Raw genomic sequence first — 15,493 nt, 5'->3', positions numbered from 1 at the left:
TGCACAGCTCTTCAGTTTGGACGCCGTCTTAGACCTTCAACGATAAGCGGGAACATATCAGCAGTGGCACAAAAAGATAGTGGGAGCTAGGAATTTTTGTTCTTATTTTTCAAAACAGTTTTCCAAAGATCTATTCTCTGTACCGACCTTATTTTTTTCTGATATTGAACAGGTGGAAACAATGGCATTTTGAGAGTGAATAAATTATGTACCAACCGGAACAGTTATTTTCCAAAGGGGATTCAATAACAGCGGAACCTAATTTTCAGCGATTTTTGACAAGTTGTTTTATTGATTCGGACAACAATCAACCTTTGTGGAAAATTTACAAGAATCTAACAAGTAAATATTAAAACATAAGTTATTACCAAAAAGTAATCGTTAACTTGAAGGTGGTGTACCGAAATCTGAAACTTAAATATTTCTTAACTTTTTTCATAACCAAAACGGCCCAAAACGGAATTTTGTAATGTGACGTTCTGAAAACTTCTGAAAAAAAAATGCTATTTTATATCAATTTTCATTTTATTTTTGGTCTTTTATTTTTAAACGTTTTTATAATTAACAAAATATGCACGAAAAAATAATCAAGTAAACCATGAACACTTATTTCCGCAAGTTGTGCATTGACAAATTAAAAAATTGAGATTTCAGCTGAAAATAAGCAATTAACTTTTTAGCAGAAACTCTCAGAACGACGCATTACGATGTTTAGTAGGTTCTATGCTACTTTAGATCCAAAAAGCAAAGTCTCCGATTTCGGTACTCCACTTTTAACTACATAGTTGCCTCTTATGAAAATTGCTAAAAAACACTTCAAATGTTCAATTTAACTGCCCGAATGGACCCGAACTTTCTATAAACCAGACCTATATTGAAGTTCAACAAGCTCAGTGTAAAATTTTTCAGGAGAATTGGCAGCAGTGTTTTTTAGCCTGCATCAGAACAAATTGAGAACGTCTTGTACTCAAGATAACAATCAACATAGTTTTTTGGGATTGAGTATTACTGTTTCGTGAGATGGTGATTCATTGAAATTCCATGTTTAAGTATTATATATTTGATGTGTTCTAGAGCTATGTTCTTAAAAACTTCATTCAACCTTGAAATTCGACTCGAATCAGTGTGGTTTCTGTTGAGAAACATCGCTTCCTCATTATCAGAAGTATACATTTAGAACTGAAAATGGGCCATTGCTCATCGTTTTTGAATGATATCATCATATTTTACAAAGTCAGAAAGGATCATCAGAAACAAGAATCTCTGATAATAATATTCAGTCAAGTACAATTCTGGGAGATTATCCATTCATTATCCGCATTGTTTCTCTTTATCTGGAAAACTGTGATTCCAGATACGACTATAAATAATAATTCTTTGATTACTCTTAATCTCGAGGGATTTACACAAGAACATTTGTTCCGAAGTCTTATTTTTATGAAAACTTTTTGGATGCCATGTTTATATCGGGCAAAGATTAAACGAATAATCCGGTTCCAGAAGCCCTTCAATACTACCAAATTTCGACAAATACAATCTCAGGATAAAAACATAAAATATTATGAAAACCATGACATCATCAAATGCCAAGATTTTGTAAATTTTAAGATGAACTTTGATGATGAGACTCAACAGATTACATTTTGTGATGTAAGCGGATTCGCAGGGAAGCGTGGGGTTTTGAATTGATGAGGAATGTTGTGAGTTCTTTTAGATTCGATAATGTAAAACACCAGAAAAAGACAAACTGTGACGGGAAACTGCACAAAACACAATTTTCAACGCGAGAAAAAATACAGTTAATTTTTTGAAAATTTTTATTTTATTGGGAAAATGTTTGAGATACATGGTGCTTTATGAATTCAGTAACTATTGAACTTTTGTGGTGACTCTAAAAATATGAGTTAAAAATTCAAAATGACATACTATGATTTTGAACTTTCTGTGACGCTTCGGCAGAACATTAATTTGTTCTTATTTACCAATCAACTTTAGTACTTTTCTGAAACTGAAAGACACTTGGAAAGGATTGGAGAAAACGTTTCGTAATATTTTTGAACACTGCTATTATAATCAAAATAGACAAAAATAGACATTGATCGAAAAACTGTTTTTATGTAAGTATTGCCCTTTAATGCATATTTTGGCCATTTAGCACGCGTTTTTATTTTGTAATAAAGCTTTTTTCAAAGGAAACACACATTTGGCAAGAGCATCAACCTAAAATGTACCTATCGCTTAAGTAGGTGCTAATTTTAGGAACAAAAAATTTCCGACCGCTGCGGAGCTAAAAAGTTGGCAAAGTAGAAGTCTCAGCTGACCTTTTTTTAAACTTTGAATAGCCATAAAATGTTTTTGATACAATTTCAAACCGTGTCAATACAAACCCGGGATGTCACGAATCAATCTGAAACTTATACAGCAATTTCTAAAATTTTGCTTTTTCACGGTTAAGCACTTTTCGGACGAACTTTTTATGATTCAAATTTCAAACGTTTTTATCAAAATGTAGAATGACATTTAAAACGTAACAATTTTTGGTAAGTCTTATGTCGCTTCAATAACAATCAACGTTTCCATAATGTGTTCATATGTTCATATTGAAAGTGCACATACTACCATTCTACGTAATGAAGAGAAAGAGATCGATTCGCTTCACAACCTAATAAACTTTTTGCTCGGCTTATTTCAAAATATAACAAGGCCGTTTTATGTGACGTTATTAAGTCATGCTGTTCTTTTGAAACCCGAACTAATCCAAGCATACGACATCAAAGAAGTGGAAAAGTGCAAGTTCATTTAGTGATACGTTGATTCTAGAAACACAATATAACAACCTTCAGACTTAAGAATACTTAAACGGGGGAATGGGGCTATAAACATAAGTTTATCGTCTTGAAATTATAGTGAAGTTGAGTTATACTATGCTCTACATTGAACAAAAAAAAATTTCACTTGTATTGAATAATGGGTTTGAACGATTTTGTACGTAAAAGTAAAATCGAAATGTGCTCAAATAAACAAACTTATTAATGAAATTTCTCAACAATTGTTTTAAAAATTTGTTATGGCGTTCCAAATTTCGAGAAAAACGTTTATCTCCAACTTTGGTCACTTCTTCGTCACGAAAAAGTGGTTGAATCTATTTTTAGGTAAGATCTCGAGATTTTCCACTTTTCTCATGAAACAGCGTCCGGAAATTAATTTGTTACTGATTGTTGTCCTATTTTTTATATTTCGGTCGTTAATCACACATCTTCAGTCTGTTATGTTACCTTCATGTTGTAAATACAAATTAAAACAAAAGAAAAGGTGACTCGAACAAAATGCGGTAGTTTTTTTCAAATTTTGAACAGCAATGATTTTTTTTTCATCTTTTCTTGTGAAGTTTCGTTATGAAATTTTTATTTTTGGCATATTTTGAGTTCATGATAATAACAAATCCAGAACCGTTACTACCACATTAAATGACGTGAGCAACAAAATTTTGCTGAATCTCTATTGTCGTCATTTCCTTCCAATGTTTCTATTGTTTTTGAAGTTTGACATCCGTCTGTTCCAGCCTTATTTAAAGATAATCGGTCAGAAGCTTCCTATTTCAGGCCATATTTCTGCCCGTCACAACCTTCGTCAGATCCGATTGATGTAACAAAAAAATTGGCTGTGGGCGTTTTTATACAGGGTTTATCTAGCATTATTGCGCCAATCTTTATCAGAAACAGATTGATGCACTCTATGCTGCTTAAAAAGTTTTAGATACGCTCAACGAGCATTTGTGTGGTTTGGAAGCAATAGTTAATGCCGATGTTTTGAAACAAGAGAGCACGAGGAAAAATAAAAAACCATTCATCAGTTTGACAGAATATGATCATGTACTATAACTAGAGGAAAACAAAAACTACGTTTTTTTCCAAAAAGAGTATTGAAAAAGTTAGAAGGGACTTTCAGCCAAGTTTAAAGAATATTGCATTACAATGTACTAAATTCTCGGAACAAATCATTCAATCAATGAATAGTGTGGTACAACCAAACAACTTTAAATTAAGCTATCATATTGATCTTCACCATTTTTAATCCACTTTGACAGTTTATATCTCGAATCTAGTGGTCATAGCCACAAAAACAGATTCTTCATAAGTACGTGGAAAATTTTTATCTGAGACATTTTCTGATAAAACTGAAAGCAATCAAGTTATAGACAGTCAAAATGAATAAGTGTGGTTCCAACATGGAAAATACGGTATCCAAATGTTTATCAAAAAACCGAATGAATTTTTAAACATATTTGATCTAGAAAATTATGAATTTTATTACGGTGCAAGCCATTGTAAACTTTCATAAATATATAGGTTTTCAAAAAATCGAAGCAGATAACACACGATAAAAAATTTTTAATGCCGGGCCGCGTTCATTAAAATCCGTGTATTTTAAAGAGCAGTAATATAAAATTAGCGGCAATCGGCTGTTTCAGCAATGGATAATGTTTGTAATTTTCAAATCAATCTTTTTTCACTATTAATAAAGATTTTTTAAAAGCTTTTTAAAGCTTTTAGGCTTCAACATTTTCAAAAGTTCAAAAACTTTATTAGATTTTGGTAACTAGATTTTGGTAATTAGATTTTGGTAACTAGATTTTGGTAATTACATTTTGGTAAATAGACTTTGGTAATCTTTGGTAATGGTTATATCCCGCCCCCAAAACAAAGAAGACGTCAGAGTCAATATTGTTTTTTTTAATTTCAGACACATTGAAGCAATTGTTATTTTCACCGATTTAACAATTGTTCATCTCGAAAACCGCTGGAGAACGCAATTAATTATCTAATCTCTTTCCGCAATCTATCAACAAAAAAACATCCATTAGTTTACACTCTCTTGAAACAATTGCTGCTTCAAACTTGCAGGTTATCGCCGAGAACTTGCGTTTTTTTCTCCTGAAAACGACCACCAGATTACACCAATTGTTCTAAGTACTAGGCACAGCATTTTTTCGTGGTGACAGAACTTTTTTCATACATCTCCTTCTCTTTCACAAACATATCTTTTGTAGCTCATCTACGAACATGTGTGAATTGATTCTTTATAACGAATCATCTGCTTGTATAAAGTATAAAGCAGTGTTTTTTTTGATTAATGCAAACCATGCAGTAATTTGAGATTAGTTATGTATATAGATACGTATAAGAAATAAAAAACAAGGGCACGAGGTAGAATAAAAAACCATTAATCAGTTGGGAAGAGTGTGATCAAGAACTATTACTAGAGAATAACAAACTACATACCTACTCTTTTACGCAGTAAAATATGAGGGGTTTGTAATATAAATTTGGTAAAGTTAAAACAAAGCATAGAGTTGAAAACATTTTTTTTTGATCTGTTCGAAAAAATTATAAGTGTTAAAGTGGGAGTAGTGTTTGTGAATGTTTTACGTAAAAACTCCAAATGGGACCAAACGGCCGAATTTAATGATTTGATTTCTTAAAAAAACTTTGTTGTTTTTATAGTGTGTTTTTAGAAAAAACTTATATTAAATATTTAAAAAATTTTTAAAACTTCGAAAAATGAGTCAAATTTTGCTAAACCTAAAAATCTACCCAACTTTTTTTGTCGCAGAAGCTGGAATAGAGCTCTGACAAATTAACGTGATTATCTGTAATACACGAATATAATTAAATAGTAACTATATGATTTGTTTCTGACTTTTTTCTTCAAAAAGTCACTTTTAAAAACTTGGTCGTTTGAAGAATCTATATATTTGAAAAAATCACAAACTACCTTACTGTATTTTGGTTCAATCTGAAGTGCTATTAAATAATGTTACTTTTAGTTTTAAATTGTGGCTTTCAGTTAGATATAACGACTTGTTTAACAGTTGTTTGCATGTCCTGTATCCGATTAGAATTACATTTTCAATGCCAGTGAACTTTCAAACATGTTTAGTTTATACTGTTCGTAAAACAACTTTAATCTTTTTGAAACTCGGCGAATTTTTTGTTTCGATAAAAAGCTGGGTTTACACAAAGTATAAATTGTTCTCTGTTCCGGCTTGGCTGTTGTGATGCCGGCGTTTTTCATGGTTCTATCTGTTCCTTAGAATATCAGAGAACGGCAGAAATAGTTTGAACAGTTTATTTAATCAAACATTTCTGAAATGAACTGACTCTTACGTTGAATAAATTTTTGAACGGGGGACTTTTTGAATGAATGCTAACTATTTGGTTAATGAGAAAAATTAAGTTGTTTTATTCAAAAAAACTCATTAAAAATTTCATCGACTGTTAATAATGCAAACTAAATGTTGTGAAACACTTGCATACCTATAACCTAGATGAGTCATACGCTTTTCTCTTTCTTCTCTGCCCGACCGACTAAAACGGATATGCGAAAAAGTACACTTATGCAACCTCATGACGTCATTGAAATCCATTTGTCAATGAGAAACAAAGATATTCGAGGTAAAGTGAAGTCTTGCGCGAACAGGAATTTCGAAAATTTACGCATTTTTCGGCTTGTAGTCGCAAAATTGGCACGCAATTTATAAGGAAATGACCTTTCATAAAATTTCAAGAATAAGAGTGAATTTTGAACAGAAAAGGGATCAACTGATTTGAAATCTGATGTGATTTTATATAATCTTGTTAAATTTGACATTTTTAGATTTTATAAATCTAATACTTTGGTAATTGTGGCCTACTCTGCTTTTAAAGTTGCTTTTCTGAAAAAGAAAATCGGGGGTTTAAATTCAAATATAATTATCGGAGCAATTTCTCAATTGGTGCAAAATGATGCAAGTATATTTATTCTTGTGCGGCCTGGGTTACTTACGTGGCCCGTGACGTAGCAAACATGACGTCAGCAGCAGCTGGAAAGTAATACCACATGGTGTGACCTGTCTTCTACCAATTGGAAGGGGTCAAACGTACAGGAATGATAATTACGCTGGATGTTTGGTAGAATATGCTTATATTATATCATTTAAGATATTCTAAGATGGTTGATAATCCAATAATATTGAGTTGTCATTTCGGCACGACAATGAACGTTTTAAAGTAAAAATAACTGTAGATGTATAATTCTATATTACAAACTTAACAATTAAAGTTGAATAAATTTATAAAATGAATTGAAAAATTCGAAGAGAAACTGGATGGAAGTTGTTTTTTTTAAGAAACATTTTTTAAGACATATTTTTGACACTAGTTGAGGTTATATATTGAATTTTTAGCTGAAATAAATACCCTATTGAATTTAGTAAAGCAGTTTCAAATACGTTTTCATACATTAACAAATTGAATGTATTTTCAAACTTTTTTATTTTTCGAAAAAAAGTCTCATTTTCTTTTATTGTAGTCTAGAAAACAGACAGTTTTTTTTAATTTTTAATTGTAACAAGACTATGAATAATTTCCAAATATATAACGTTTCTTTAATTTCTAATTCTGTTTCAACTTCCATCTCACCTGGAATGGAATTAATGATTTCATGTATACTCATACTTCTTATAAGTGATATCATTTTTGACAGCAATGCGGAAAATGTTAGAATATCACAGATTGTGCAATAGTTGTTCTCGCTTGAAAATTTTCCCATCAGGAAATGAACATTTTTCTTCCAGGACAAATGCTGCCGGAAGATTCAAATGATAAGAGATATCAACTGTGGGCGGGATCGAGAAGAGCAATGGTGAGGCTCGAAGAGGTCACTACGTCAGAACTGTTTCGAGAAGGGTATGCGAATTGAATAATGCAGATTGATTATTTTAAAATTGTATGTTTCAAATTGATTAGTGTGACTAATTAAATAACCTGGAATAAACACTCGTGATAATTAACTGGTTGCGATATTTAACAATGTAAATAAAAATAGTTAAAATAAAATTTTAAGTGAAACATGTTAAACTATGAAGGAAAATTACGGTTGAAACATTATTTGTGTTACTACTATTTCACATTTACTCTTTTTGGCTACAAACGATTTTATGTTAAATTCAGTTTTTAATCGTTATATTAGAGATTCAAAAAAAACTTACCCAGAACATGTTCAGCAATTAATTATAATTATATTCGCTACTTTATTGAATATTTCGTTTGTAAATCTCATGTTGTTTCGTCGATAAGGTACTTTTTAAGAAGATATAATTATTCTACAACCAGGTTAATTTTGACAATGCCAGAAAAATACTATAGTTTCCGGAAATATCTTTCTAATCCGTTTTTTTTCTACAAAAACACATGCGCATCGAACATCATCCGTTTCCAAGGCTGTCCGAACTTTTGCACGATTTGCAAGTCGTGTTTTCTTGTGGTAAACAGTCAATAATCTCGTAATTACTATTGACTGGATACGTCAATTCGTTCATTCCGGGTCACCCGGTAAACTTAGAGATTGTCATAAGGAAAAACGAAAATAAAATAAGATCTCAGTTTTCGAGGTACTTATTCTTTCTAGATTGAACACTATACTTGCAAAGAAAAGAATGTGAATGTTTCGTTGATTCATTTTTCTTTTTTAGTGCTTGATATTCTTTTATTTATTAATAAATATCTGATGGATTGGGCTTTTGATCAATATCTGAATTCCAATCTACAGGTTTTCTAGCTTTTTATCAATAAGAGCAGAACAAAATCCGCCCACCATCCAAGACAGAACAGATTGACAATATAAAAGCATTGTGTTTCAGATAAACAATCATTCACATTTCTTTCAAATTTTCTTCTCGCAATTTTCTTTTTATTTTTTAGATGCGACAGCTTTCAATATTTGCGGCGGCTGTCATCCTCATCTCGGCGGACGCCAAAAATGTTCTGAACCCGAAAGGACCACCATGCCCGGATGGTGACGGGCTTTATGCTGTTGGTTGCAGCTCAAAGTATCTTCAGTGTGTCAACGTGAGTTTTCTTTTGGAGCTTTACAAGGGAAGTCGATAAACTTAATGTCTGACTTTGGCATGACATAGTATTTTTTCGATAAAAGAGTGATAATAATGATCCCTCCAAAAAATTTAGCTGCCCCGGTCCAGGTTTAGCAAAGTTATGATGTTTTGAAAGTGCCGAAAAAATTTCTTGACCTACCAAAAAAAAAACTTTTAAAATTTCAAAAAAAAAAATTGTTTTCTGAAAATCGATAAAAACTGTTTTAACTTATCCAAAACAGTGAAAAGCATATATCATACACGTTTTTTCTCACCACGGACAAAAAACCACATACCTTGAGCAAAATTCCAAAAAGTACTTTTTCTGGTAGATTAGTTTGTGGGTTTTCTTGAGAGTTGTGAGCTAAAACAACTTGCAAACATTTTTTCCTCTTTTTAGAAAAAAATGTTTTTTTTTTGAAAATTTTGAAATTTTGTAAAAAGGTGTTTTAGTCACTTTCAAAACGTCATAACTTTGCTGAACCTGGATCGGGGCAGCTAAATTTTTTGGAGGGATCATTATTTTCATTATTTTATCGAAAAAATACTATTTCATGCCAAAGTCAGACATTAAATTTTTCAACTTACATCTTTAAAAAATATACTATAACGATTTGCAATATTTGTACCTTTCACGTCACATATTTTGCAATAGAACAGTCATAAAAATTTGCAATTCAAATTTTCGAATTTTAAAGATAATACCAAATTTTTTTAGCTCGAAAATTTTCATGATACTTTGAAAATGAAAAAAAAGCGACAAAAAGCGAGCCATTGTGAGAAAAAAAAGAATAACTGTGAAATAGGCGAGTCGACCCATTACGACCCATACGCATCTCTAGCTGATACCATTTTTTAATGAAACAAATATTTATTTTCTTTTCTTATTTCTTTTGAGACCACTTCAAAGTAATGGAAAACTATTGTAAGGGAATGTTTAAACCATAAATCTGAATTTAATTAAAATTTTTTATATAATTTTCAGAATGTTGAATATGAGCAGTCATGCCCAGAGGGTCTTTATTTTGACCGCTTATTAGCACGTTGTGAGCGTCGTTCTAGCAACCATCTCTGTGCCACAGGTGATCGTGTAACACTCAATGTCCGCCAAAAGGCCGTGTGAGTTTTATTGGAAAATTATTTTTTCTGAAATATTTTAATTGAAAAATTTCAGTTCGATAAATTGTGTGGGCAGACTTAGTGGGGATTATGCACTGGACAAGACTGTGTGTAATGAAAACTATTATCAGTGTGCAAATGGAATATCTTACATGAGAAAGTTAGTTTCAAGTGCAGAAAACTTATTAAAGAAAACACATAATCAATTTGAAGGTGTCCATACCAGCAAGTATACGTTCCAATTCTCAAGCGATGCGATTACCACACCAACTGTAATGCTTCTGGAGGAGTTAAAGATCAAGCAGCTGCTGCCTATGCTTCACCAACATATGATTCGGATAACTACATCGTCACTACCAAAGAATTTGAAAATGGGCACAATGGTTCGGCCTTACTAGTATTATTATCATTAAAAATGTTTATTTAAGGATTGGACTGTAAAGTTACTGGAGACATGCATTTCACTGATAACGTGAAGTGTTCCCCATATTTCTGGCAGTGTTCGAATGGAAAGCTGTTCAGAAAAACTTGTCCAGAAAAGCTAATCTACGTTTTGGACCAAAACCTGTGTGACTTTCCAGAGTCTGTGAAAGATTGTCCAGAATATAACGGGTGAGTTGATCAAATTTGTTGTGTAAATGAAGAAAACTTAACAAAACTTACTTTTGGGTAATTTATTTCAGCTCCGAAACTTCGTATAGAGCACCAAAAACCACTACTTCTTCTTCTTCTTATGGGTCAATTGCTGAAGCTCCAGTGGATCCAACCCCATATGCTCCAGCTTCCGCGCCAGTCTATTCCCCACCAAGAACAACCTACGTCCCACGCTCGACATCAGCAGCTCCACCAAATCCACCACCACAAAATCCAACTGCTGCCCCATATGTTCCAACTGAAGCTACACCTTCACCTGTCTTCTCTTCAACAGTCAGATACAATCCAGCAGTACACGGAGATTGCAAAAATAGAGACGGAATCTTTGGAATCAAAGAGTGCCACGCATCATTTTTGAGTTGTGACAACGGAGTTGGTCGGGTTATTCAATGCGCGGATAATCTTGTATTCGACACAAGAGTGTCAGCTTGCGAATTCGCAGCAATTTGTCTGTAAGTTGAATATTCATTTCAAATTGAAATTTGTTACTGTATAGGTTTGGAGTTTTTGTCAGTTTCCCTGTCATAAGGTTTACTCAAGAAAAAATCTGAATCGGAAGTTGATTTACTTTCGTAATAATCTTCTCATAAATATGATATAAATAAGTCAAATCTAAAAACAAAATTTAGAGAGCCACGAAAACCAGAAGATGTACCTGTTCTTTACAATCACGGAGGAGCCTATAACGAGAGACCAGCTGAAGTGAAAGTAGACTTTGACTGTACCGGAAAACCAAACGGAAAGTACATCAAGGAAGCATGCACCAAAAGCTTCTTCACTTGTCACGATGGAAGAGCTTTTGCGAATGACTGTCCTGGCGATCTAGTCTTTAACAAAGCTACTGGCACCTGTGATTTTGCTGAAAACTGTGAAAAGTACCAATCTCAAATTGTTTGAAAAGTTATAAAATCAAAATTTCAGAAACTACATGGAACCATCTCAAATTTACAAAGGTGAAGACACTCCAACTACTACAATTGGATACTCGTCGTCCGTAGTGTACACAACCACTGAACAACCAGCAACAAAGCCGTACACACAGCCACCAAGAGACACTGAACGGCCATCAACGATTTACGGACGTCCAATTTACACCAAGGCTCCGACCACTGTTGGATATGAACAACCAAAAGCTACATACACTACTCAGGCTCCAGTCACAACTACAATTGCTTTGGACGAGTGAGTTTTTTAATTTCAAGGAAAAAACTCCCTCTTTGGACTAGATCACTATAAAAATTTTAGCAGCTTTTTTTTACTCAATTTTTACTCAATTTTACTCAATTGGGAGTTCCTGAAATAGACATCTAACTTTTTCCAGTTTTTTCAAGGAATTAGATTCATAAAATATCTTCAATGACAGTGTCTGTCACAAAAATGCTATTGGAGGTATTTGAAATTTAACAAACATCTTGGAAACTGAATGAAAGTTTTTAGAAATTTTCTCAATCAGACAGTTTCCGACAAAAATTGCGTTCCTTTAGTTGGAAAACTTCTAATGTGTAAAGACACAGCTGTGTTATTTTTAATGTTCTAGTTTATTTTTTTCAAATAATTTGAGACTATCTGAGATTATGCAAATAGCTGAAATCTGATTTAAAAAAGCGGCAAAAAATTTGAGATATTGTTCAATTACGAATTTTATCCAATTTAAAAGTAAGAAGTATATTGTATAATTTCAAGGAAAATTTTTTTAAAGGTTTTTCAATTAATGTTTTAGGTTAAGCAGCGGAAACCATTTTAATCTATTTCAAACAAAAATTCCCCCTAAGAGCTTACAACATTTTTGTCAAAAGTGTTCCAGTTATAATTATACTTTCCAGCTTTTCCTGCAAACACCTCGCTGATGGAAACCATGCCTCTGGTCTCTGCAAGAGCGTATTCTACATTTGCGCAAACGGACAAGTCGTTGCAACTACATGTCCAGCAAATCTGATCTTCAATCCATATGTCGGAGAATGTGATTACAGTACGAATGTCCGAGATTGTCAAGGGTACCAACCAACCACCACTCCATCATACTCCTACCCTAAAACTACCAGCAAACCATATGAACAACCAAGTACCACCCAAGGATATGCTCCAATTGAATATACTCCGGTTACTCCAGGGTACGCACCACAATACACATCAACAATCTTCACAACAACTCTATCCCCAAAATACGCTGCAATGTGTGCAAAACGTGATGATGGAAACTATGGATTTGACTGCGAAAAATACTTGATCAAATGCTACAATCGTAAAACATTCAAGTTCCCTTGCCCGTCAGGATTGTACTACAGTCGTCTACAAGATAAATGTGACGTGAAGGAAAATGTGGAGGGATGTCCAGAGTACAAACCAACTACAGACGCAACACCAGCTGCCGAGCAACCAGTCATTTCATATCAAAACTATGGATACTCTCAAAGCACCACCAAAGCGTACAATCCATCCGTGACCACTCCATCGCCACAGCATGCTGCTTTCTGTGAAAGACTCGAAAATGGAAACTACGGTCTTGATTGTGAGGACTATTACATCTCGTGCAACAACTTTGAGACTACAATTAATCGTTGCCCCGCAGGATTGTTTTACAGCAAATTGAACAATCGATGTGACTACAAGGAGCATGTCGAAGATTGCCCAGAATACAAGCCAACTCCTTCTACAACACCAGCAGCAGAGCAACCAGGCACGACAAAATATACAACTTACAACTACCCAAACATTGATTACACCTCCACAACTCCAGGACCAGTAGACACCACACCGTTGGCAAAGGCGTTCTCCTGCTCCGGACGTCCTGATGGAATCTATGCTCTTCCGTACTGCTCACAAGACTACGTTCAATGCATGCAAGGTTAGACTGTGCAAAATCACAAGTTATCTGAAAGTAAGCAATTATTAATTGCAGGTCGTTCACTTATTTCCTCATGTGCCCCCGGACTTTTTTACAACGAAAAGAATGGAATGTGTGCTTACAAACACACCGTGGATACATGCAAAATGTAAGCATATCGGAGTACTGAATTTGATGTGGTGGATTAATGTAATCGTACCTAATGAACTTAGTTTTTTAAAGAACTTTCAACTTTCATTTTAATAATTTTAGCGGCAAAGGATCTGACATAATCGATTCGAATGCTTGTTTTGGAAAATCAGATGGTTATTACTCTGCTGGGTGCTCCTCATATTACTTTTCCTGCATTGATGAACAGATTCGTAAGGTATGTTCCGATTAATGTTGTTCAGTATTTCGCAAAATTTTTTAGATGAGCTGCCCGAACAGTCTCAAATTCTCCAAGGAATCCGAAAAGTGTGTATTCCCAATTGACGCAAAGGAATGCTCAATTGCAACCACTCTAGACAGAACACCTCCAGCGTAAGATTTTGTCATGTTACTGCTCTGATGAAACATTTACTTTCAGAGTGCCAAGTGATTTCTGCACGATCAGATCTAACGGACTCCACCACCTCAAAATGTGCTCCCCACATTACATTGTCTGTGACAACGGAAGAGCCTTTGTGAGTTTATTAAAATATATACATTCAAAAATAATATATGCTTTTCAGTCTGGAACTTGTATTGCTCCATTGGTGTACAATGGGGACACGCAAACTTGTAATTATAAGAGCACCAATAAGGACTGTGGCAATGATTACATACCTCCAGTTGCTGAAGTCACATCTAGTTACACAACTTACACCACCAAAAGATTTGAGCAGCCAGCTCCAACCACGACTGCAGCCCCGTATCAACCTCAAACAACGACTACTGGAAAGGTTCTCTACAAAGCTGCATATACCACCACCGCTACACAGTATGAAGAACCAGCAACAACTCCCTCTCGCGATGTAGAGACTCCAACCACCACTACTCACAAACCGTACGAGACAACCACTGAAGCACAAGATGCAACCACAACTACTACAGCTTCATATGTGGCCCCAACTACAAGTTCTGCGTATAAGTCATATTAATATATACACTTATTTTTGCCTTACGTCTTTTTTGAGTTTTCAATGAATTATTATATTTAGAAAAAAAGAGTTTTGAAGCATTAAACATTTAAATTGGGACAGCAAACTGCCATGTATAAATATAAAACACGGTACATGTGTATCTTAAAAAATATTTTTTTTGTCTAAAAACGATAGCATAATTTTCAAATTCTCAGGTTAAAAAAATCATTTTGATATTACGCCAATAAAGACACTGAACTATATTGTTATAATATTTCTATAATTTCTATACCTTTTCTGCAGAGATAAACATATTTTCTAGGTTTTTAAAACTTTAATTTTTTTGATGAGACAAGTCTAATCTAAAAATATATGTTCTCTATTCTTTTAGAATTAAATTCCACTTTCATGAGCTCAGAAATAAAATGAGTTACAGAATTTTCTTCATTTTACATTTTTTGGTTTTAAAAAGCTTTAAAAAATAATTGAAACGTCAAAAAAGTAGCCGATAAAAAACCATTAGAAAAGATTTGAGACGCCATGAATCAGCATAAAAAAGTGAACAATATTTTTTAAGGTTCTGAAAATTTCCACATTTTTGAGAGATCATCTAAGATTTCCAAGTTTGGAGTTTCGTTAATCGCTATTAAACGACAAATGCTAAACAGTATTGAAACATTTTTCTCAAATGTATATTTAAGATTTTACAGTTACCCGAACGTCTAATTGAATATATCAACACGGAAGCGGGAAAGTATTTTGTGGAACACAAACAAATTGATTGGCAAAAGAAATTTCAATCTTTTTTTTTGAGTATTTTTCACTCCATATTTTTCTGAATATTCTTATTAATAGATCATT

At 33.5% G+C, this 15,493-nt stretch overlaps 1 protein-coding gene across 1 annotated transcript; it reads left to right on the top strand.

Annotated features, from left to right (window-relative positions):
* Positions 1 to 8,741: 8,741 nt before the first annotated feature.
* On the top strand, positions 8,742 to 14,706 carry C39D10.7 (Chitin-binding type-2 domain-containing protein; the record flags this gene model as incomplete). The annotated part of the gene is made up of 14 exons (NM_076933.10): positions 8,742 to 8,888; positions 9,897 to 10,030; positions 10,086 to 10,190; positions 10,244 to 10,413; positions 10,459 to 10,642; positions 10,714 to 11,136; positions 11,314 to 11,559; positions 11,606 to 11,866; positions 12,508 to 13,529; positions 13,584 to 13,677; positions 13,782 to 13,896; positions 13,942 to 14,051; positions 14,098 to 14,194; positions 14,243 to 14,706. 14 exons carry the CDS (start codon positions 8,742 to 8,744, stop codon positions 14,648 to 14,650), a joined length of 3,516 nt encoding a protein of 1,171 aa, NP_509334.3. The 3' UTR covers positions 14,651 to 14,706.
* Positions 14,707 to 15,493: the final 787 nt, after the last annotated feature.

Source organism: Caenorhabditis elegans, chromosome X (assembly GCF_000002985.6).
Source record: "Caenorhabditis elegans chromosome X".
Taxonomy (NCBI): Eukaryota; Metazoa; Nematoda; class Chromadorea; order Rhabditida; family Rhabditidae; genus Caenorhabditis; species Caenorhabditis elegans.
This window is presented reverse-complemented; position numbering and strand designations above follow the sequence as displayed.